The sequence below is a fragment of the Benincasa hispida genome, chromosome 10, assembly GCF_009727055.1.
Source record: "Benincasa hispida cultivar B227 chromosome 10, ASM972705v1, whole genome shotgun sequence".
Lineage (NCBI taxonomy): Eukaryota > Viridiplantae > Streptophyta > Magnoliopsida > Cucurbitales > Cucurbitaceae > Benincasa > Benincasa hispida.
Genome location: NC_052358.1, coordinates 19,155,522 through 19,179,559, shown reverse-complemented (window position 1 = coordinate 19,179,559; position 24,038 = coordinate 19,155,522). Strand labels below are relative to the sequence as shown.

At 34.8% G+C, this 24,038-nt stretch overlaps 2 protein-coding genes across 4 annotated transcripts; one reads left to right on the top strand and one right to left on the bottom strand.

Moving 5' to 3' along the window:
* Positions 1–8,361: 8,361 nt before the first annotated feature.
* On the top strand, positions 8,362–17,800 carry LOC120088326 (ribosomal RNA large subunit methyltransferase I). Of its 3 annotated transcripts, none has more exons than XM_039045543.1 (8): positions 8,366–8,660; positions 8,967–9,195; positions 9,279–9,413; positions 9,774–9,996; positions 10,918–11,104; positions 16,214–16,398; positions 17,117–17,254; positions 17,504–17,800. In XM_039045543.1, the coding sequence occupies exons 1-8, from the start codon at positions 8,564–8,566 to the stop codon at positions 17,630–17,632; spliced, it is 1,323 nt and encodes a 440-aa protein (XP_038901471.1). In that variant the 5' UTR covers positions 8,366–8,563; the 3' UTR covers positions 17,633–17,800. The 3 variants fall into 3 exon arrangements, with proteins under 3 accessions (XP_038901473.1, XP_038901471.1, XP_038901472.1); XM_039045544.1 differs by having other exon boundaries at positions 8,370–8,660; positions 8,970–9,195; XM_039045545.1 differs by lacking the exon at positions 17,504–17,800 and having other exon boundaries at positions 8,362–8,660; positions 17,114–17,250.
* On the bottom strand, positions 17,769–21,079 carry LOC120088328 (ALA-interacting subunit 3-like). The gene is made up of 8 exons (XM_039045546.1): positions 20,521–21,079; positions 20,007–20,065; positions 19,837–19,911; positions 19,623–19,736; positions 19,374–19,444; positions 18,850–19,147; positions 18,401–18,690; positions 17,769–17,961 (listed from the first exon to the last, which is right to left on the bottom strand). Exons 1-8 carry the CDS (start codon positions 20,603–20,605, stop codon positions 17,907–17,909), a joined length of 1,047 nt encoding a protein of 348 aa, XP_038901474.1. The 5' UTR covers positions 20,606–21,079; the 3' UTR covers positions 17,769–17,906.
* Positions 21,080–24,038: the final 2,959 nt, after the last annotated feature.

Here is a 24,038-nt window from a genome sequence, read left to right as displayed (position 1 = left end):
ATATATTGTGACCTCATTATTTTCATTTATTTTTCTTACAAATACTCATTTGTATTCCATGGTTTTAACACCTCGTGGTGTTCAGACTACTGGTAAAAAAACTTGACATTTTGAGAGTGGGTTTAATTATGCCTCGATTGCGTCTTTCCATTGAAGCCAATATTTTCCATGTCGACATTCCTCGACAGACTTTGGTTCAGGGTCCTCATTTTCAGATATAATATCGAGAGCAACATTATAAGCAAACATGTTATCAATAATTACATTAGTTTGATTCCATCATTTTCTTGTCATGACATAGTTTATTGAAATTTCATTATATCTCAAGGTATTTCACCTCCTCACTAGTCATGTCGAAGATTTCTTTATGGGTATTTATATCATCAACCAAGTCTTTTCCACTATTAATTATTTTTCGTTTTCGAGAATTTTTATCTTTGGAACCCATTAGTTTACTACGCTTATGGCGTGTTCCAGACTCATTAGTGACAACTTGTTGCGTCGGGATATCAATTTTTTATGGAACATTTACAACTGGTTTATGTGACTTAGTTATTTTCTTTGCATTTATAAATGCATCTGGTAATTGATATTTTGCGAATGAATTATTTTCTGAACTTCAAGTTCACATTGATCTGTACGAGGATCTAAATGAGACAATAACGATGCATTCCATGTAATTTCTTTTTCCAACTTCTTAATTCCTCCCCTTAATGTAGGAAATTTGTCTCATTGAGATGACAATTAGCAAATTAAATACATCACCCATCAGGGGCTCAAGATATTTAATAATTGATGGGGAATCATATCCAAATATATTCTTAACCTTTTGAGGACTCATCTGAGTATATTGTGGTGGAGCAATTAGAACATATATTGCACATCTAAAAATTCTCATATGGAAAATATTTGGCTCATCCAGAAGCTAAACGAGTACTTATAATAAGTTGCTGGCCTAATGCGTACAAGTGACGCTGCATGCAAAATAGCATGTCCTCATACAAATGAAGGAAACTTAGCTCTCATAAGTAATTCTATTGCAATTAATTGCAAACGTTTTATAAATGATTACGCTAAACAATATCATGTATGAACATGAGCTACAAGATGTTCAACACTTATCCCAATCAACATACAATAATTATCAAAAGCTTGGGATGTAAATTCACCAGCATTATCAAGACGAATGATCTTAATTGTATAATCAGGAAATTGTGCTCTTAACTTAATTATTTGAGTAAGTAATCTTGCAAATGCAAGATTTCGACTTGATAATAAGCACATGTGTGACCATGCTGGATGCATCTATTAATACCATAAAATATCTAAATGGTCCATTTGGTGGGTTAATGGGTCCACATATATCACCATGAATTTGTTCAAAAAATGCAGGTGATCTAGTCCCCACTTTAGCTGATGATGGTTTAATTATCATTTTTCCTTAAAAGTAAACATCACATGATAATTAATTAGATTGAAGAATCTTATGGTTTTTCAATGGGTGTCCATTTGAATTCTCTATAATTCTCCTCATCATCACAGATCTTGGATGACCCAATCGGTCGTGCCAAATTGTAAATATGTCTGGATTCATGAACTTCAAGTTCATTGTTGCATATGTTTCAATTACTTGTATATGAGTGTAATACAATATAGAAGATAAAACAGACAACTCTTCCAATATACGTTTTTCATTTTAGACAGTGGATATGATATATAGATATTCCACATTATTCTTACTATCAATCTCAATATGATAACCACTGCAACGTATATCTTTAAAACTTAGAAGATTTCTCTTTAATTGACTAGAGAGCAATACATTGTCAATTGTAAATTTTGTTCCTTTAAGCAAAATAATATTTGCTTTTTCAAAACCTTCGATCAAGTCTGCAAAATCTGATATTGTATTACTTTTACTTCCAGCATTGTCAATTTGGAAAAATTATTTTTTATTTGTAAATATTGTGTGTAGTTGCACTGTCTACCAGACATAGATCTTCTTTGCTCATTTTTTAAAACCCAACATATGAAAATGATCAATGTTTCTTCATTAAAAGAAAATAATTACAATAAGAAAAACAACAATTAAAACATGCAAAAGTGACTAAAACAAACATGAAGATAAATAAAAGAAAACAACAACATTAAATCTAGATATTCTCAAAGTCAAAAGAAACATTTGATGTGTCACCAACTGTGCCAATTTTCTCTTCAAGAGATTCAAAGAAGTCTGTCACATCCAAATTTGTCGTGTGAGATGAGTCAAATATGTCATTATCCTGGTATGCAAAATTTGCTTCCACATTTTTCTCTTTTTCCTTTAGGGAGACTTGATAGAGGTCAACTAAGTGTTTTGACGTACGACAGGTGCGTGACCAATGGCCAGTCATTCCTCATTGGAGGCATTTATGTTCAACACTCTTTTAACTTTTATCTTATGAAGTTTTTCCTTTGTGCCATCATTTTGTGTAGTTCTTTTGAAATTTAAATGATTAGAATAACCACTACGAAAATAATAATTATTTCTTCCTCTGCCACGGTCACACCTTGACCGCGACCGCAACCACGACCTCGACCACGATTATTATTAGAATTCACAGCATTTACTTCAGGGAATGGTGTTGTTCCGGTTGGTTGAGATTCATGATTTTTCATCTATAACTCATTATTTTGTTTGGCCACAATAAGACATGAAATTAATTCAGAATACTGTTTAAAATCATTCTCTCGACATTGCTAATGCAGGAGCATATTTGAGACATGAAATGTATAAAATGTCTTCTCTAACATATCAGCATCAATAATTTATCTCCACATAACAACAATTTTGAACTGACTTTAAATAATGCGAAGTTTTAATTACTTACCGATTTGAAAACTTGTTGCCTCAAGTGCATCCATTTACAACAAGTTTTAGAAAGAATAGTTGTTTTTTTTATGACCATACCTCTCTTTCAAATTTTTCCACAAGATACGAGAATCTTTTATTGTAAGATACTCAATTTTCAATCCCTCGTGGGGATGATGACAAAAAAAAAAAATCATAGCTTTTGTTTTTTTCTGACTGGATGTCGTATTTTATTCTTTATTTGTTTCTCCCAAGTTCATAGTGTCCAGGTGAATTTCGGCATCGAGCACCCATGACAAATAATTATTGCCATTAATGTCAATGGTTGCGAATTATAATTTTGTAAGGTTTTTCATGACAATACTATCATAAAATATTATATTTATATTATAAATTTAATATGTACTAAATATGAAAAATTGAAGGATCTCATATCTAAGAGTTCCATGAGTGCGTTCAGATCGCTCCGATCTCACTGTGACCGAAATTCATATTATACGTTCAATACATACAGTTATGCAAACAAATCTTAATTAACGGCATGCTAAGACAAAGATATAATAAGATGAGAATTCCATACCAGTTGAAGACCGTCTTCGAAACTATCGCATAGCATAAATGCTTATCGTTTAGGAGGAGCTACATGATCGTGTAGGATTTACTGAACGATCGTTTAGGAAAAGGTATACGATCGTTTAGCAAAACCGGCACACTATATAATCGTTTAGAGAAGCTATCCGATCGTGTAGGAAATAACGTGCAATCGATTAGGCGCGAGGTAGACGATCGTTTAGGCAGAGAGTGCTATCATATAGGCTCTCGAAAACACTTAAGCGATCAAATTCTTTGGACGATGATTGAACGTTCACTTAAAAAATGAAACGATTTCATTTTTTTATTTCATCGGTTACAATAACCGACTCATTCCTACTAACTCACGTCCAAACACGATTTTTGGGTTAATTATCATATAATCAATCAATTAATTAATTAATAAATATAATCATATTATATTTTTATCCTATAGTTTGATATCACATATCTACTATAGTATTTTCTCCTCTACTCGACTTTATCCAAGCTACCCAGGGGACCTAATGGACCTGTGGCTTGAAGCTCCAACGGTCCGTGAATAGCTGACTAAACTATTTAGCCACGAGATCCACCATCCGTTAACTATCAGACATTCTACTAAAAACCAACAGTTGAACTCTTCTTATCACAGATATATTTCTATATCCATCGGATATGACCAATCACGAGTACGATGACCCTTCACAGATGCTCGTAAGTACAACTGGACCAAATTACCGTTTTGCCCTTGTAGTTACATCTCACTCCTTAAGTACCACTAATTCCTCTAATGAACAATACAACATGGTCCAACTATGTGTGAACACCTCTCAGGCTAAGAGAATGTGTGTGGCGCCACATCGTTCAAGCCCCGAAATCAGCCCTTAAGGGAACTATCTATCTACTTATCCCTACCTCGGGGAATGAGTGAATTCCATCTTATGTAGCTGAGTTCCCAGCTCCCAAATCAGACGAATCCTCAAAATGGTAGATTTGAATCGGTGACCTGGCCACTCGTACTCATACAAATCAAATGATCGCCCTCAATGGCAGGAGTTCCCAACTCACTCAGGATTAAGGTCATGTTACCTATGGTCATCATAGTGAAGTGAAGTCTCTGTCATGAACGGTGTTATATAACGAGACGTTGACACTTCGTGGTCAGGTCTTATACAAACTCTATGTATAGGACGCCCCCGCTCGCATGTCCCCAACATGAATGATCAGGATCAGACCATCCGTGACAAGTCACAACACTTGTGATCATTCCACAAAGCGGGCCGCATCCATAGCGTTACCAAGATAAAGTTTCCCTCCTATATCCATATACTACAGACCATTTTGGTTATCACTTGAGACATGATCCACTTATATGTCACCACATACATGTTTGAGTCACATACAAATAACCAGGGATTTTATGTTTATTGGTTTGTGGTAAAGCAAATAAAACAAGTAACCTAGCAAAAAACTAGATGTGAAGTAAATATCATATATTATACAACACAAGCGTTCGTACATACTGTTTACAAACTACATGACACGAGACTTTAGGGCATCAACCCTAACAAAAATAGCATTTAATTTATTAATTATAACAAAGAGAGAAAAATCGACATATCTTTAGGACCTATCTTTAGCGGAAAAAACGATAGGAGCTCCTGTTGATAAAGTGTTATGAAATTGAAGAGCACAACGGGAATACAAATATGAAAAAATATAATATAATAATAAATAAAAACTAAAATTATAAAATTGAACAATAGGAAATTTTAGTGGAATTTGATGTGGATTTCTCACCAATGGGTATATCATTTTAATATCCACCAAAGGCCACTATTTATAGGCAAAGACACAAGTAGGATGTGGACTTACATGGACACCAAACATGAATTACTACAAAGCACATGAACGATATGAATGGTGATGATGACCTTTGGAACACTAAACAATGAACATCTATTTTTTTTTTAATTATAATATTCATAGTAGACTTTAAAATTTTAAAAAATGTTAATATTTTTAACACTCTAATAAATTATCAATCGAAATATCATTAAAAAAAATTTCTCTTGTATGTCAAATGGATTATGGTGCATTGACGCAAATTCAATGAAATAGATAGAGAAAAATAACATTATAGCCGTTTTAATTATGGTCCTATTTGGTAATTTTGTTTTTATTATTTTTTCTTTAAATTAAGTTTATCGATATATTACTTACGCCTTTAAATTTATTCCTTTATTATCTATTTTTTATTAATGATTTAAAAAATCAAGTCAAAATTGAAAACTAAAAACATAAACTCCGTTTGATAATTATTTTATTTTTTGTTTTTGTTTTTAAAAATTAAACCTATTTCATCCTCATTTCTTACGTAGTTTGTATCTTTCATAAGTACAATGGTTGAATTCTTAGCCAAATTCCAAATTCCAAAAACAATTTTTTTAAAACTACTTTTTTTTTTTTTAGTTATCAAAATTTGGTTTGATTTTTTATACCATTGGTGAAAAAGTAGATAACAAATGAAAAAATTTGGAAATAGAAGTAGTTCAATAGGCTTTATTTTAAAAATAAAATGGTTACCAAACGAGGCCTTAGCTTTTAAAAACTTGTTTTTTTTTTGTTTTTTGTTTTTTGTTTTTTGTTTTTTGAATTTGACTAAGAATTTGATCATTGTACTTAAAAGAAAAATACAAATCATTGTGAGAAATTGTGAGAAAATATGCTTAATTTTTTAAAAAAAAACAAAAAACAAAAAACAAAACGGTCACCAAGTTGGGCTTAAATTTATGAATTTTTGCAAAATTATTTAAAGACTAATTTGTGCATTGGTCAATCTTCTTTTTTGCGTGTGAGCACGAAACACGTCAATGGAAGTTTAATTGATGGTAAAATTTTATCATTAGTTAAATTTGCAATACTTATTTAAGTTCATAGTCCAATTGGATGAAATATAAAAAATTAAGGTTAAAATTGATGCAACCTAACAAGGGTAGGGTTTTGGGTTTTTTTTGGCTAAATATAGAAGAGAGATAGAGACAAAAATGATGATGGGTTTTTAAACGAGTTGTCTTTAGAATATATATTTTTTTCTTTTAAATCCAAAAATTGTAATTGGAAGATCCAACCCTCACATATGCTATGATAATTTGTATCTTATACATTGAGTTAAAACAGACATTTGACACACACACTTGTTTATGTTTAAATGTGTTTAACATTGGACTGGAAGTCGAACCATCGACTTTTGAAATTGTAATTGACGCATAAACCATTAAATTAAAAATAAACTCTTGGTATACATTCTATAAAAATAACCAAGGCAAAAATTTAAGAACCAAAAGAGTTAGTAAGAAGAGCAGGGTCTACCCATGAGATGATCTTCAAGCCATCTAGCTGAAAACTGAAAATGTTTAGCATGAGCAGCTAACTCATGCACAACAAAATTACTCTTGTGGTTGGTCCAAAGGAAACCATAAACAGAACCACGATAACGAAAAGCCTGTACTGCATTAACGAAAGCCTAAACCTTGTTTGTATAATTCCCAAACAAAAGATTCTAAAGAATTTTGGAATCAGATTCGACCCAAATCGGGACAATGTCGGCCCCAATGAGCTACACCAAACCCATAAAAAACGAAGTGATTCTCCATAGTAAATAAAAAATTACCACTCCTGTCACGAACAATGGCATCGATACCCACTTCACCATCGAAGAAAGCCACATTTAGAATGTTGAGGGGAGAGGCAGACTAACAAGACAAGCTCTCATCAACGAGGGAAGAGAGATACACATTTATTTATCTTTAAATATATGATATATATATTCAATCCACCAATTGAGAAAAATAGGAGACATATATTTGATATCCTTAACTAGTTGACTTAAATTCGAGTTGCTGCCATTCCAAATTCAACAAACTTAAACATATTGTTTGATATCAAATTAAATTTTCAAAGTATCTATGTTGTTGAAAAAGTGAAACAACTCTTTCTAACCATGTTAAAAACATTTAACAAACACAACTTTAATTTTATTCATACGAAGGTCTAATACAATATTAATTTATAAGAAAATAGAAGAACGATTTGAAAGGATGTGTATGCAAATTGGACATATTTAACACAAATCTAAAAAAGGACCTATCAAATATAAAACAAAAACCTTGATGACATATTATAACACTTTTGAAAATTAAAAAACTATATAAACACAAATTTCAAGTTTAAAGGTCTAAATACACAATAATTCATTATAATTAAAAAGTGAAAAAAAAGTTCGTTAAACCACTCATATAAACACATGCTTCATTTTTTTTTTTTTTGAGTTCACCAACATGGTAATGTTATAAAATTATCCCAACTCTCCCAATTAGAGTATATGTATTAACCGTTGAATAACACAAAACATAACTCAATTATTGTCAACATGAATAACGAGAGAAAGTGATAGGTTAAAATGGTGGGTTACAGTGGACGTGGAACCAACGAGCAAAAAGAGCGATTGTCCGACTCAGAGTAGGACTTTTCCTTGAACCTAATTATTGTCAACATGAATAGCGGGAGAAAGTGGTAGATTAAAACTGTGGGTTACAGTGGATGCGGAGCCAACGAGCAAAAAGAGTGACCGAGTCCGACTCAGAGTAGGACCTTCCCTTAAACCTAATTATTGTCAACATGAATAGCGAGAGAAAGTGATAGGTTAAAATGGTGGGTTACAGTGACGCAGAGCTAACGAGCAAAAAGGGTGATTGAGTCCGATTTAGAATAGGACCTTCCCTTGAACCTAATTCAATTGTTGGACAAAAACCCTCACCTAAACGACGAAAAAGACAGCTACCAAATAACGGTTGGGACTACCAACTAACCCAAAGAGACTATAAACTTGTCTATAAGTCCAACCGTAAACAGGCGAGGAAGGTAATAAAAAAAAAAGAAAGAAGAAAAAACAAAATTCAACCATCTATCGATATTGGGGTTAGAAGGTCGGAAAAAAAAAATCTAAATTATTACATCACCTTCCAATTTAACCTTATCAAAGCACAAAGATTGGGTTTGGAACTGAATGTCATCTGAATTCCCGCTCAAGAGTTAAAATAGAGGGAGTCATTTCGCCTCATCAACAAACGCGGAAGCATGCAGCACCTTCAATCCCGCCTGCTAAAGTCTCTTGCCATCTCTTCCCCACCGGCCGCCTCCACAATCCAAGAAATTGCTTCTACTTGCCCCAAAGGTCGGTGTACGATTTATATTTCTTACCTGCGAGATGAAAAACGAATGTCAATTGTCCCAAATCGTTTATGTTTGTTACCTACCTGTTAGCGAGCGTTTTAGCTTCTGGGTGCATCAAAATCCATGTTATTCGATGTATTCTGCAGTTTTTCATCTTAATTGCGCTTTTGAACTGATGATATTGATGGGTTACCGGAATTAAGTAGCTATGAGAATTGAAATATGGTAATGTCGATTGTGTCGAGCGATAGGTTTTGTTCTGTTCGATAGAAAAATTAGGTTGAAATTGTGTTGCATTTGGGGTTAGTAGGTTTGGCGAAGGTTGTGCTGAAAAAGGGGAAGGCACAGCTTTTTAAAGATGGAAGTCCAATGGTGTACAGTGGAGCTGTTGATAGAATAATTGGAAGGCCACCACCAAAAACTGGAGATGTTGTTCTGGTAGCCGATGGGACTGAAAAACCTATAGGATGGGGTTTGTATAATTCAGTTTCTATGTTTTCTGTTAGATTGATGCAGCTGGAAGAAGAGGCAGCTAGGTATTGAACTGACCAATGCTTGAATTCTGTGGTGAAGATCACCTTCTTTATACGGTGCTAAGATTCCAATTTATGCAATGCAGAGACTCTTCGTGCACATTGAATATGGAGAAGATGATCGAAACGAGGATAAATACTGCTAGAGAATTACGAAAGAACTTGGGACTTCCGTCGGCCAGTACGAATGCTTATCGTCTTGTTAATAGTGAAGGAGACAGGTAGCGACCTCAAGTATTATGCTCATGTCTTATACATTATGCATTCTATATCTGTAAAACTTGACTAATCTTTAGAGCTACCATCCATTGAACTTCCTTCTTTAAGCACGCTTGGAAAGTCATTCCAAACCAACCCATCTAACTGTTTATTTCTGTGTGTGTATGAATTTAGTGGGAGGGGTGTGTGAGGCTCTTAGACCGTAAAGACTTTCTTTCTACCATTTGCAAAAGCTCCCCTAGGCCCAAACTATCATCTTGATCTCTCTCATGTTTGGTTCTGAATCTTAGTTGTTTGTGTACTAGACACTATAGTAGCTTTATCCAAAATGTGTTACTATTTTATTTATTTATTTTTTGCAGGCTGTCAGGACTAATTATCGATGTCTTTGGAGATTTAGCAGTGGTAGCATCATCTGCTGCTTGGGTGGAGAAGTACAAAGCTGAAATAGAGGATTGTGTCCGTGAAATTGATGAAATCAATCATGTGAAATGGAGACCATCGATGGACATTCTGAAAGAAGAAGGGATAGACGCGTCTGAATTAAAGGACACAAATCCGTCTACTTGTCCTGAAAGAACAAAGGTAGCAAATTACTGCAACTTTTGTATTGTTTCAAGAAATGTTCTTAAATATCCTTTTACGTGGCAAATGTAAATGAATTCATTCTTTATTTATGTAGTTGCATTAGACATTGCTCTATTTAAACAAAATTAAGCAGCTCGATTCCATGAGGGTAACGACTCTCATGAGTCATGAATAGTGAATCATGATTTGATGCATTATGTTAGTGTTAAACAAAATTGTTCATTCTTCACCACCAATTCCATGAATGTGGATTTATGTCATGTTTATGGTAACTAAATGTTAAAAATGACTCCTTTTGATGAGTAAACTGATTTTACATGCATTTATAATCATTAATGGCTATCAAGATTTGAAATCTAGGAGGCAAGAGTTTTGCTATATTAGTAAGCCTTAGCCCCTCTGCGTATCTTCCCACTGGAATGTGTTCTACTTGGTGGGAATTCTTTGTAACAAGAGAAGCAATGAGGGTATCATGTTGTAAGGCCCCTAGTTAGGGAAATAATAAAATTATCATGAGAGTATTAGTATGGTTATTAGAGGGGCATATTAGTAATTAGATAGTAAGTCTGTTAGGATTTTTAGTCATAAATAGAGGGTGTGGGTTGAGAGAAAAAGGTGTGAAGAATTTGGGATGAACATAGGCTCTTGGGAGAGGATTTCTCAGCCTTCTAGAATGTGTTGAGAGTGTTACTGTCACTATTCCTATAATATTTCAGTATATTTCTATATATTTTATATTAAAGTGTTTTTGAGTTCTCTGTGTGTCTTGAGTGTGTCCTTGTTAGGAGGTATCCTAATACATGTTAATGTATAAGATACTTCAGAAGTTATATAATACTGTTCAGCTTTGCCTGCAAATACATACAATAAAGTCTCCAGCAAATCACTTGAGATATTGAAAATGCCTTATTCTGATAGGTGACGGAGAATGACATTTTTTATGCCATTTCACTTGAAGGCCAAAAAACAGGTTTTTATGCTGATCAGCGTGAAAATCGTCATTTTATCTCAACAATTTCGGAGGGTCAGAAAGTTCTTGATCTCTGCTGCTACAGTGGTGGGTTTTCTCTAAATGCAATACGTGGTGGAGCTATTAATGTCACTGGTAAACAATTTTTCTTCTGTGTATATAATTGGAACCTTTCCAAACGTGGGTACATTCGTCTTTGATTAAAGTATCAAATGTTTAATATGTCGTGGCAAGGGCAATAAGAGTGTGTTTGACTCAAAGAGTTGGAAAGTAGGAGTATGGAAATAGGAGTTCTTGAACTCCACTCCTTGTTTGGCCCAAGGAGTTGGTGGGTCCCACTACTAAAAACATCAATTTTACATTTTATGAACTCCTTACACGGTGGGTCATAGGAGTTTACAACTCCCTATATTTCATAACTTCTTACTATTCCACTCCTTACCCCAAACACCTCCTAAAAGCCTCTTTGTGTTTGGTTTGCAATCCAAAAATAGAAATTTGAAAACAATGGATTCAAAGAAAATAGAGTTGTATTTTATGTTTTCTGTCGAAAAAGGGTTGGTTTGCCCTAGGGGCTTATTTGTAATTCTCTTATGGGTCTAGGGCTTCCTGTCTGTCTATTTATTTGAGCAGTCTTCTTGTATTTCTATATTACTTGAATAATAAAAAACTAGTCTAGATCGTTGTTATTTCTCCCTGGCCTAGGGTTTTCCACATAAATTATTCGTGTGTTTCTTTTCTCCTTCCTCTTTTATTTTCATCATGGTATCAAAGCAAGGCGACGAAACCCTAGCCACCATTGACGAGTCTCCTTCGACAATCAATTTTGAGATAGCTGACACGATTAAGGAAGTTGTCCAACAGTACCTAGAGACTGCCTTACCTCGTCTTCTTCAACAAGTGAGTACCGCCGGACAGACAATCCAACCCGTCGACGGATAGATCGGGTCGTGCCCAGCCAAGGAGAATCGCGGAAAGACTGAGTCACAGCCGGCCGTGGAGGAACGCACCCAGCCCCGATACGTCGACGACGCTCCAATCGTGTGCGGATGGAACCCTATCGGAGCTGTCGATCTCCCGGGTGTAGAAGGAGTTCGGCGTCCAGATCTGAACGACGCCCAACCCTACTTAAGCAGCAGATCCGTCGACCTCCCAGGTGCAGACGACTTTCGGCGATTAGATCCGATCGCAGTCCAACCTTCCGCACACACCAGATATGTCGACGGCTATGAAGCATAGACACCGATATGGATACGCGATATAGATACGGCGATTCGTCAATTTCTAAAAAACTAAGATATGGATACGTCTAAGAATACGTCATTTTTATTTTTTCATATATATAAATTTAACCATAAAGAAAGATACTAAAATGTAGTCCAAAACATAAGATATCAAATTAATAACATAAAAGTTCTTAGTACAAAGACAAACTACAGAAACTTGAAATATTATCACTTTGTCCTACCACAAAGTTCTTAGTACAAACCAAATTAGTAACATAAAGACTAGAAAATAGAAAAACTTGAAACACTCAAATCTTAAATCACCATAATATCATCATCATCAACATCATTATCACTTTCACCACCACCATGATCTCCCAAAACATCAGCCTCTAACTCTGGTTCATCTAAAGATAAATTGGCTACTTCCAACATACCAACATCTTCAAAAGAATCAAAACTATCTCCAGCAATGTCCCATGCTTTCGTCTCTCCTCTTGAATATTCTGGAGTACCCCTTGACAAAAGGCGTAAATTGCTGTGAATATATACCAAATCTTATGCACGTTGAGGTGTCAACTGTTCCTTTCGAGAGAGTTAATAAAAGAGTATGTGGTCCAATTTCTCTCACAACAGGATGAGGAAGAAGGTTGCTTGAGTATTTTTAATGCAATTGGTTGAAGCATTGGGGCATAGACACCATGAGTGGCCCACCAACTTATAGGATCAATTATACATCTTTGAGATATGGAATCAGGGTCACTGAAATCTCTCTAGATTTGGTAGAAAAGTTTGCAAACTCTATGTTCACTTTTGCACGATCCCCAGGGTCACTAAAATATTTCTTAAAACACTTCATCTTCTCTCGAGATAGTTCGATATCTTGGTGTGGGGCCACTCGATTAGGGGACTCTAAAAGTCATTCTTCACTATAGTACCTAAAATAGATTAAGGTTAGAATATAAGATGGATAAAATATATGTATATAATGAAAAGATAAACAAGATAGTGTAATTAAGTACCTCGGATTCAAGGAGTGTGCTAAACAATGAAGTGGAGTATTGTTTTTATTCCAGCGATCAATGAGAATATTATAAACCACGTCATAAAAAGAGGAAAAGTCACTAGGTTCAATTGGTTTCAATTCTTCATGCTTATAAATAATTGCCTTCACCTTTACAATCATTTCACCCCACATATCAATCACCAAATGTAGACAAGGTGCATCTGTATCACAAGCTCTAATCATGTCATAGATAGGTGTAGTGACGGCAAGAATATAATCAATTTTGTCCTACCATAAATCGTTAAGCACTAAATCCTTCACACGCCTTGCCTTTACCACATCATCTTCCCTATAATTTGCCCATTTATCATTGATGACCATGGCTTGTAAACCACCTTTAATAAGTTTAAACCTCTTAAGCATGATGATAATAGATGCAAAGCGTGTTTCAGCCATAGAAAGCAATTTCAGAGATACAAATTTTTGTGTTTGTGAAAATTCTATTATGAATCATTCGATGCGGCTTGCCATGTTTAATGAATTTGTATCTCTGAAATTGCTTTCTGTGGCTGAAACACGCTTTGCATCTATTATCACCAGTTCATGAGTCTGACTTGGTCTCAGTCCCAGGTATGAACATCCCTGTTTGTGATACTGATGATTGTGTTGAGACTAATAATTGGAGAGTGGACAGAGATATAGAGATAGGTGAAAATGATGAGAAAATAGAGGGAATTGAGGAGGATGGAGAAACTAATGGAAAAGACAACACTGAGGAAATAACTCCAGCAAACGAGAACAGTGGAAGGGAAGGTGATTGTGTGGGAAGTCCTTCTAAAGAAAGATCCATAGATCAGACGGCTAGCTGCAGTAAGAAACTTGGAGAAGAGGAAAACCGTGATGCGTCTCTCGATCTTCCAATTGCCTTGAGAAAAGGGACTAGGTCATGTACAAAGTTCCCTATGCATAGTTACATGACATATAGTAACCTATCTCCTGAGTTCAAGGCTCTCACTACCAGTCTAGATACGGTAATGGTTCCAAGTAATATACATGTTGCCATGGAAACTCTTGAGTGGAAGGCTGCAGTTATGGAAGAAATGAGAGCTCTAGAAAAAAATGAGACATGGGAACAGGTTGCTCTTCCTGAGTGGCACAAGACCGTTGGATGTAAATAGGTTTTTACTATCAAGTACAAATCCGATAACTCAAGTGACAGATATAAGGCGAGACCGGTAGCCAAAGGCTTTACTCAAACCTTTGGTATTGATTACTCTGAGACATTCTCTCCTGTGGCCAAACTCAATATGATCCGGGTGCTGTTATCTGTTGCTGTTAATAAAGATTGGTCTTTATAACAATTGGATGTGAAGAATGCATTTCTTAATGGAGAACTTGAAGAAGTCTATATGAGCCCTCCACCCGGCTTCGAAAACCAGTTTAAGCATCGGGTTTGTAGATTGGAGAAGTCAATGTATGGGCTGAAACAGTCTCCAAGAGCCTGGTTTGACAGATTCATCACGTTTGTTAAAGCACAGGGGTATGATCAGGGGCACTCAGACCACCCGTTATTTACAAAGAAGTCTGGTTCAGGAAAGATCTCACTACTTATTGTGTATGTAGATGACATTGTTCTGACTGGTGATGATACTGATGAAATTATGAGACTTAAAACAAAGATGGCTAAAGAATTTGAAATTAAAGATCTGGGAAAATTGCGATACTTCCTTGGGATGGAGGTGGCTTGGTCGAAGGAGGGTATCTCTGTCTCACAACGAAAGTATACTTTGGATTTCCTTAAAGAAACAGGAATGACTAGGTGTAAACCTGTAGACACCTCTGCAGAGTATAATGCCAAACTGAGTAATAATGTTAACAATGGAGCCCCCGTTAGTAAAGAGAGATATCAGCGATTTGTCAGGAAGTTGATATATTTATCTCACACGAGACCTGATATATCTTATGCCAGAGTGTTGTCAGTCAGCTCATGCAAGCTCCCTATGAAGAACATATGACATCCGTCGAACGCATTCTACGGTATCTAAAGGGTACTCTTGGAAAAGGCCTTCTGTTCAGGAAGTCTAGTAAATGTGGTATAGAAACATATACTGATTCAAACTGGGTTGGGTCTGCTGTTGATAGAAAGTCTATGTCTAGGTATTGCACTTTTGTCTGGGGCAATCTGGTCACTTGGAGAAGTAAAAAACAGGGAGTGGTTGCCAGAAGTAGTGCAGAAGCCGAGTACAGGGTCATGAGTTTGGAGATATGTGAAGAAATCTAGTTGAAGAAAGTGTTGACAGATCTTCGACAAGACAATGAGCTTCCAATGAAATTGTTCTGTGACAATAAAGTAGCAATAAGTATTGCCAATAATCCGATCCAGCACGATAGGACCAAACACGTCGAGATTGACAGACATTTCATTAAAAAAGACTGGACAATGGGAGCATATGTATTCCCTACATCCCTTCTAATCAGCAGATTGCAGATGTCCTTACAAAGGGGTTGTTAAGACAGAGTTCTGATTACTGTATCAGCAAGTTGGGTCTGATTGATATTTATGCCCCAACTTGAGGGGGAGTGTCGAAAAAGGGTTGGTTTGCCCTAGGGGCTTATTTGTAATTCTCTTATGGGCCTAGGGCTTCTTGTCTGTCTATTTATTTGAGTAGTCTTCTTGTATTTCTGTATTACTTGAATAATAAAAACCTAGTCTAGATCGTGGTTTTTTCTCCATGGCCTATGATTTTCCACGTAAATTATTTGTGTGTTTCTTTTCTCCTTCCTCTTTTATTTTCATCATTTTCAAGTATGTGATTAGTAACAGATTGAGAATTCAGATCTTAACTAAAACAACCGTTGAAAATGTGTTTTATAAATACACTTATAAACAGTTTTTCTCTTTCCTAAAAAATATGTTTTTAAAATCTATTCATAATTTGCACTATCAGGATTCTCAACTCTTAAGCCTAAAGTACTACTGTTAACTTCTCTCATAAGTTCAATAATTATCAGGAATTGATTCATCATTGCCTGCTCTGGAGCTAGCAAAAGAAAATGTGATTCTTAATAGCATGGATCCGGAAAGAATATCATTTCTGAAAGCGGATGCCACTGCATTCATGAAGGATGCTCTATCTAGAAATGAATCTTGGGATATTGTCATTTTGGATCCTCCCAAACTAGCGCCACGGAAAAAGGTATCCTGCATTTGATCATTTGTCCTGTTGATAAATGTTTTTCAATTCTTGAACTCTATCATCTCACAAGTTAGAACCATGTGAAAATAGGTAAAGAGTGAACAAAAGTTTTTAATTTTTCAATTCTATTCACTCTTACAAGTTAGAATCACGTGAAATCCTATCAACTATTTGCTGTGGGTGCTTTTAAAAAAATGTTAGAAAGTGGTGGGTTTTAAGATGATATAATTTCTTAGTTCTCGTTATTTCATACGTAGAGGCTTGGGTGGGATTGGTATCTCAGCTCATCTTTCATAGAAGGGCGAGTGAACTGCTAATGAACTAATGTGAGGTTCAATCGGACTCGGTACTCGTTTGGGAACAGAAATCAAATGGACATATTTTGGTTTATTGTGGAGATTATTTTCTTTTGTTTTGCTGATTTTGTTTCATGAATTTGACCTGTTTTTTTAGCATTATTTCATAAAAAATTACGAATTTATTAATGAAGAGCGATTCAATTTTACAGTATTAACATTTAGTCTTTACGGGTCTGGCCGAATCATAATTCTTGAATATAGTTTTGATTTCTTAATAAAAGAAAACAGGAAATGGGTTAAAAAATACCTTCTTGCAGGCCTATTTTAGATTGAATTTTTAAGTGCATAGAATTAAATTCATCGCCTGCTTAGCCATAACATTTGATTGTTGTATCATCCGACTAACTATAATTTAGTAGGTTCTGCAAACCGCATCAGGAATGTACAGGACTTTAAATTCATTAGCAATGCAACTCACAAGGAAAGGTGGTCTTCTCATGACTTGTTCGTGTTCTGGAGCAATGACACAAAGTGGGATGTTCTTGCAAATACTCCAGGCAAGTCTAATTCCACCGCACCCAAGAAATAAAAATATTTTTGGTTGGATCATTAGCCAGTTTGCAAACATTATTTGGTTTTATATTAGTTTCTATTCCCCATCATCTTGACTTGCAACAAAATGAAGAATGTAGTTTGCAACTATGAGCCATTTAAGAAAATTATCATACGGATCATTAGAGAGGTGGATCGATTCATTTTGTTTAAGGAAACTAAACTGGTGTGTACTTGTCCCTTCTTTAAAATAGGGTGCAGCATCAATGGCCAAAAAGAAAATTACGGTTCTACGACAAGCAGGAGCAGCATGTGATCACCCAGTCGACCCTTCTTACCCAGAGGGTGCTTATCTTTCTAACATTCTTCTACGTGTACTCTAAACTTTACAGCGCCCTGCCCCCAACTTATTGCAGTTTTAAAGGTTGCTACCATTGATCGAAAGCGAGAAGCTATCTAACATAATGAGATACTGCATTTGAAGTTACACTATCATCTATCTGATACTTGCACAACATCTTCATATAAAAAGGAAAACAAAAGTTTCATTACAACAATTTGTTAAACATCCTGCTCTTTCCTTTGTTTTCAATATGCTCACATCAAAATAATATTACAAATAAAATTACAACAAACCGTGTTCTAGCAGCTCCTGCTTCAGTGCCCACCTGGGTTTCTATTCCATGACAGATATGACGGGTCCCCAAGTCGCCTGAAATCGTTAGGAAATGACATTAGAATTTATAGCATTGGAAAAAACATGTTCATGCTTCAGTTCATTCACTGAACTTTAAAAAAAGCAGCAATTGAAAACTCCTAATCCTCAATTATCTAATGTATTTCATGCATCAAATATTGCTTTGTAAAATACCATTTCATTGGGACGGGTTATTTTGATGATGCTCCCCCCAATAATTCTTTTATAAAACACGGGCAAATAATAACCAATGGAGTTATAAAGCCACAATTGAAACAGAGAAGTAGAGGAACATCACATGCAGATTGTTTACCTTGCATGATCAACGAAATAATAACGATCAAATTATAACACATTATGAAATATCAGATCAGACACAACACTAACTTTTGAGATTATGAATAAGATTAACCAATCATGGAGTTTAGGTCAAGTAGGGTTTCTGGTAAATTACCTTGGCTTAACAAGATAGACGACTGTGAAAGCCATTGCCAAAAAGAAGCATAACCCACCAACAGTAAGATAAGCAATTCCAAGAAAATCATTCTTCCCACCAAGCCAGCTAGTTGTAGAAAGGACAAGCTTTTTCTTGCCGTTAAAACTGTAAGTGTTGTAATTGTTCTCCAAAACCACATCTATTACATCATTTTTCTCAAGGTCGACCTCTATCTTTCCATACAACTTTCTGAATGTGGGAAGAGCAGCAGTTCGCATCCACACGATAAGGTCCTCCTGTTGACTTAACTGTAATTCATAATACAAAATACATGGTCAGGCAACTGGTCCACATCAACTTTGTTTCTTTCATGTTGGCAACAGTCATACCCCAAGTTCTAATGTCGAAAACAAAGCGCCATAGCTCATAAATGCAAAGGTTTAAGATAAAAACTAGTTTTGACTTACTGGTACTTTTTCATTTAGGGTTTTGCCTCCTTTCAGAGTACCATTCTGAAAGTTCTTGGGAAATACATTCTTGCCGAATTTGTGTTCCCGGTCACTCTTCCATGAGATACCGACCTTATTCACAGCAACGTGCTTATTATTAAGGGTGAAGTTATAAGTATCATTAAACAAACTCCATGCTATCAAACCACAGGGAACAACTGGGCGCCCATTCACATTGTCTTCAGGCTTGCAAGAGCTTATATCATGCTCGCTGCCAGGATCTCTCAATTGCTTATCACTACGGCTCTGCACGTATCTGATTCACATGGCATCATGAAAATATTTGAGAATGAAACACCACCAAGTACAAGATTCAATCCATTTACAACATGAGATAAAAAATAAAAAAAAATAAAAAAATAAAAAAACAGCTGAGGAGGCCCCAAGCACTTATATGCAGAATATTAGAAGATAAAAACATATCAAGACTGACGTGAACTATCTAACTAGTCACATGATATACATAAAATAGGACAATGTACCTGCGGTGATTCTGATAGAAATTGTCAAGCTGGTAATAGACGTATATTGGTTGCTTCATACGTTTTGGCACCTATACAAAAAATAGATTGGAAAACACACGTTACTGTAGTGACTTTGAAAAAATACTGATTCCAATACCTTACAAGTAATTATTTCTTTCATTAACTTCCGGACACCATAACCTACTTTTAAAGCCTTTTGCATATGTAAGAATCATTATGGAAATAGCTAGGCTGCCAGAATCTTACAGTTATGTTTCTGTGGCAAGTTTTAACTGCAGGGCCCTGTATGAATCCGACCTTATCGTTTCTAAATCTTTCTGGTATACACTCAGTTTCATAACGATCAATTATTTCAACGACCTAATGAAGAGGAAAAGCATCTGAAATCAGCTGAAGAACAAACTCGCCATGAAAATAAAACTAAAAAAGGAGGAAGAAAGGTATTCTTGATTGAACATACATCTCTGGAAGCAAACAAGGAAGCAACTCCAATGGGAACAAAGATAATGCTAACTAACATGAATGCGGAAATCACCTACACAAGAAGAGATTCCACTTTGATCCTTAGTTTCGATAACAATAAAGATAAAAGGAAATTTATATTAAAATAAGAACAACAATAAAGCGTACCCATCTTGGTGTGAGAATGGGTTTACACGCTGGAAGCTCCTGCTGGGTAAACCTCGAATCTGGAAAAGAATTTCATTTCAGTTTTCATAAATGGAAAACACTCAGAGCAGACGTGAAGAAACAGGAAATTTGTAAAAGCACAACAAGCCTAATCATCTCATCAGTTTCAGAAATTTCACCAAAGAATCGTACAAAGAACAGGGCAGAATCTAATTTACAAGCATACAGATATAAACGTTCATAATCCTCAATAACTAAGTACAAGATCCATAGATCAGCACCAATCAACGCCCGTAAAGTAAAGAAACCTAAACATTTAAAATCATTCAATTAGGCCTCAGAGAACGCAAGAAAAATCCAATACCCTTATCATTGGTTTGGTTGATATACTCATCAATAGTTCAATCAAAGGTTATACGAGCGAAGAAGATCAATCAAAACATGAAAAAGCAAGTTACATGGCCTTCCAAAAAAGAAACTCACAAAATCAAATAAAAAATAAACGAATACTCACATTTAGGTCGCTTCGAATTCCTTCTATTTGAAGATGAATCGTTCGATCCCGGACCTCCAGAGCTAGACGCGGTGTTGGAACTCATAATAGCTGGATTTCCTTTCGTCTGTAAAAGCTCTCAAACCCCAATCAGAAGGAAACCCAGTTATATAAAGACAAAAACAAAGATGGGTTCCGCGTCAAAACTTGATCCAAGTCTCGGAGACTTCAGAGAAAGGGACACAAAAACGATGGCTATTATGAAAAGAAAGATTGATTAAACAATAGAAGGCTGAGTCTTTGCCCTTCTCATTGTTTGACTTTCAACCAAAAAGAGGGAAAATCGACAAAATTACTTGTTTAATCGTCTCTGAAATGCTAAAAAACAATCAAATTAATGAATGAATCTCTTTGTAAGACGGCAAAGACAAAGCAAACCCTTTCTTTCTCTCTCCTCTCCTTCTAGAATTAGAGAGAGGGGAGAAGGAAGGAATGAAGGAAGAAAGGGATTAGAAAGAAAAATGGAGAGAAAGAAGAAAAAACGTAGGGAAGGCAATGGACACAACGAAAAACAGGAACGTTTTGAACAATGGAAGAATCAAAAGCTACTCTAATTCTATTATTCAATTATCTCCCGTCTTTAATTCAAGGGTTTGTGTTTAATTAAACATCAATTTTGTATTTAATTAACTTAAACCATCCCCATCCCTTCATTCACCTTTTCTTTCTTTGGAAATAAATTTTCTTCCTTTTTTTTTCCCTTAAAAAAATATTTTTATTTAAACACTTTTATAAGAACTTTGTAAAATACACTTGATGAGCTATTTTGAGAAACACTTCATTTTTTCTAAAATAACTTGTTTTTTAAATTAAACACTTGAAAATGTATTTCAGATACACCTTAATCTTTGAACTTTAGTTTATAGCAATTTAATCAATGTACTTTCAAATCTGTAATAATTTAGTTCATATAATTTTTATTAAATTTCAATTTAGTCTCCATAATTTATAATTTGTAATGATTTAGTCTCTATCGTGAAAACATTTTACAAAACTAAGGGGTCCACTAAGTGGAGTTAATTTGTATGAGGTTAATGTGTGGAGTTAGTAAGTTTGTGTTTGAAACGTAGAATGGTAAGATTTGAGTTTCTCGATAATCGTGAAAAGTAGATTAAGAAAATAAGATGAAGCTATTTGGTAAATGTAAGAAGTAGAGATAGAGGGCAAGATTGAGTTCCTGTAAATGTGAAAAATATTTAAAAAATGAGAGTACTAAAAAATGGGGAAGATTGAGTTATTAAGTAAATGTGCAAATTTGAAAGTATTTACTAGCCAAAGGGCCCCTAGTGTTAGTTAAATTAAAAATAAATCTGATGTAAGTGGGTTTATTAAGCTACATGCGTAAGAAAATTCAATGAATCATATTAATATTTTTCCCGACATGGTCTAAATCATTACACACGGTAAAGTATAATAACTAATTAATACTTATTAAAGTTTAGAGATTAAATTGCTATGAATTTAAAGTATAGAGACTAAATCGTTACGGACTAAAATGTAGGGACTAAATTGTTGGTTTTATGGAAGTTCAAAGACAAAAGTATTTTTAATCCATTTAATCTTAAGCTTTGCAAACTATATCAATGTTAACCTTAAACTTTCAATTGCATCTCAAATAAGTATAGCAATATCAATTTTAAACTTTAAATAATGTTGTAATTTTGATATCTTAATAAGTTCTCGCTCTAATATCATTACAAATAAGTTAACTTATAAAACGCATGTATGATACAAAAATTGAAAAAAAAAAAATTCAAAATAACAACAATAGTGAGCTATTTTTTATATAAAAAATGTAACGACCCGACCCCCTAGGACTTAAGTTAGGCCGTTACTAAATACATGCATGCATGTAACTCAAAACGACACTCGGTTATGGTGAAATAAATGCTAATTAAATAAGGTAAGTTCAAAAGACTTTCATTAATTTCAAATATTAAAACAATAGTAGGGTATCCATAAATCATAAAGGATAATAAATAAGTCTGAAAAACGAATCTTAAAAATAAGTTTTAAACATCAAAACTAAAAGTTAATAAAAACATGAAAAGAACTTTAAATTTCATGATGCAGAAGCGTAAAAAATAGTCCCAGTGGCTCGATCATGAATTTCGCTTGTCCATTGCCAGTGCATCTCTACCCTTACCTGAAACAATAACATGAGAAAGAATGAGTATAAAATACTCAGTAAGTAACCCCACTACTGGGGTCAGGCTGAGCATCTATGTCCACTAGATACCCACTTCTGGTGAAACATATAACTGCTCTAGTCTTCATGGGACACATATGCACATAAAATAAGAAGGAGACTTAGTCCTATCCTACTGTAATTAAGTATGCCCACTACCTCGGTGAATCCCGAAGGAAGCACAAACTGGTGAATCCCGAAGGAAGCACAAACTAGTGAATCCCGAAGGAAACACAAACTGGTGAATCCCGAAGGAAACACAAAATCTAATGGGCATCTAACTAATCAGTAAGACTGCACAGTCTCAACATCATAATCATTACTGTACGAATCTATGAATACATATAAAACCTCAACATCAATGGCTCCTACAACATACACATATACCTCAACATCATGGTTCTACAACATACATGTATACTCACATCATCAGATCAAATACAACCATGGAAGCACATACCATCTCATACTAGCATTCAAGTGTCTATGTGCATAAATAAATAATTCGGATCTCGTAACAGAACATACTTTAATCATATTATACTATCAATCTTTCATGTTGTCATTCTGTCATAACCTTCATTTAACATGCTACCATAACATCTAATGCCTGACCCGTGGGCAGTTCCAGTAGTAATATTACTTACCTTGATATTAGATCAAACCAAAAAGCAATTGAATCTTTGTAAAATTCTTGAATCCTTAATCAAGCCTAAACATAAAACAAGCTTTAAAATTAATAGTTAAGGCCAATTTCAAAAACCCAATATATATAAAAATATTTCCAGATAACCTTACCTAAGGTGTGGTCCAATTCAAATTCACCTTCCAACCTCCAATTTTAAGTCCAAATAATTAGTAAACCAAACTCTTCTTCATCTTCAATGAAATTCTTGAATCAACCCTTAATCATAATTTGAAATTAGGCTTACATGATTAAAACTTGAATCAAATACATACTTCACTACCAATGTCTCAAATAAATTATCCATATATAGCTTCGTCAAAAATCACTTCCAAAGACTTTACCAAAATTCTCAACAACCAAAATTAATCCACAAGAGGGTAATCAAAGCATAAAACTTACCAAAACTTGCTAAAACAAACTACAACTTCACTGAACAACACCTCAATACCTTCACAAATTTGAATTCAAAGTTGAAACACAATGGGTATCAACCAATTGATGCCAAAAGTAAATGAGTATTCAATAATCAACCGAAAACAAACCCAAACGACAGAAATTTTACCCAAATCGATAGATCAAGTGACGACAAAAGCGAATGACGCT

Bases quoted from the DNA above. Each gene is read 5' to 3' on its own strand.
- LOC120088326 (XM_039045543.1), top strand. From the start codon at position 8,564: ATGCAGCACCTTCAATCCCGCCTGCTAAAGTCTCTTGCCATCTCTTCC. The intron at 11,105-16,213 runs GTAAACAATTTT...AATAATTATCAG, and splicing joins TGGAGCTATTAATGTCACTG to GAATTGATTCATCATTGCCT. The intron at 16,399-17,116 runs GTATCCTGCATT...ATAATTTAGTAG, and splicing joins AACTAGCGCCACGGAAAAAG to GTTCTGCAAACCGCATCAGG.
- LOC120088328 (XM_039045546.1), bottom strand. From the start codon at position 20,605: ATGAGTTCCAACACCGCGTCTAGCTCTGGAGGTCCGGGATCGAACGAT. The intron at 19,445-19,622 runs GTAAGATTCTGG...TTTTTTGTATAG, and splicing joins CTTGCCACAGAAACATAACT to GTGCCAAAACGTATGAAGCA. The intron at 18,691-18,849 runs GTAAGTCAAAAC...TATGAATTACAG, and splicing joins CCCTAAATGAAAAAGTACCA to TTAAGTCAACAGGAGGACCT.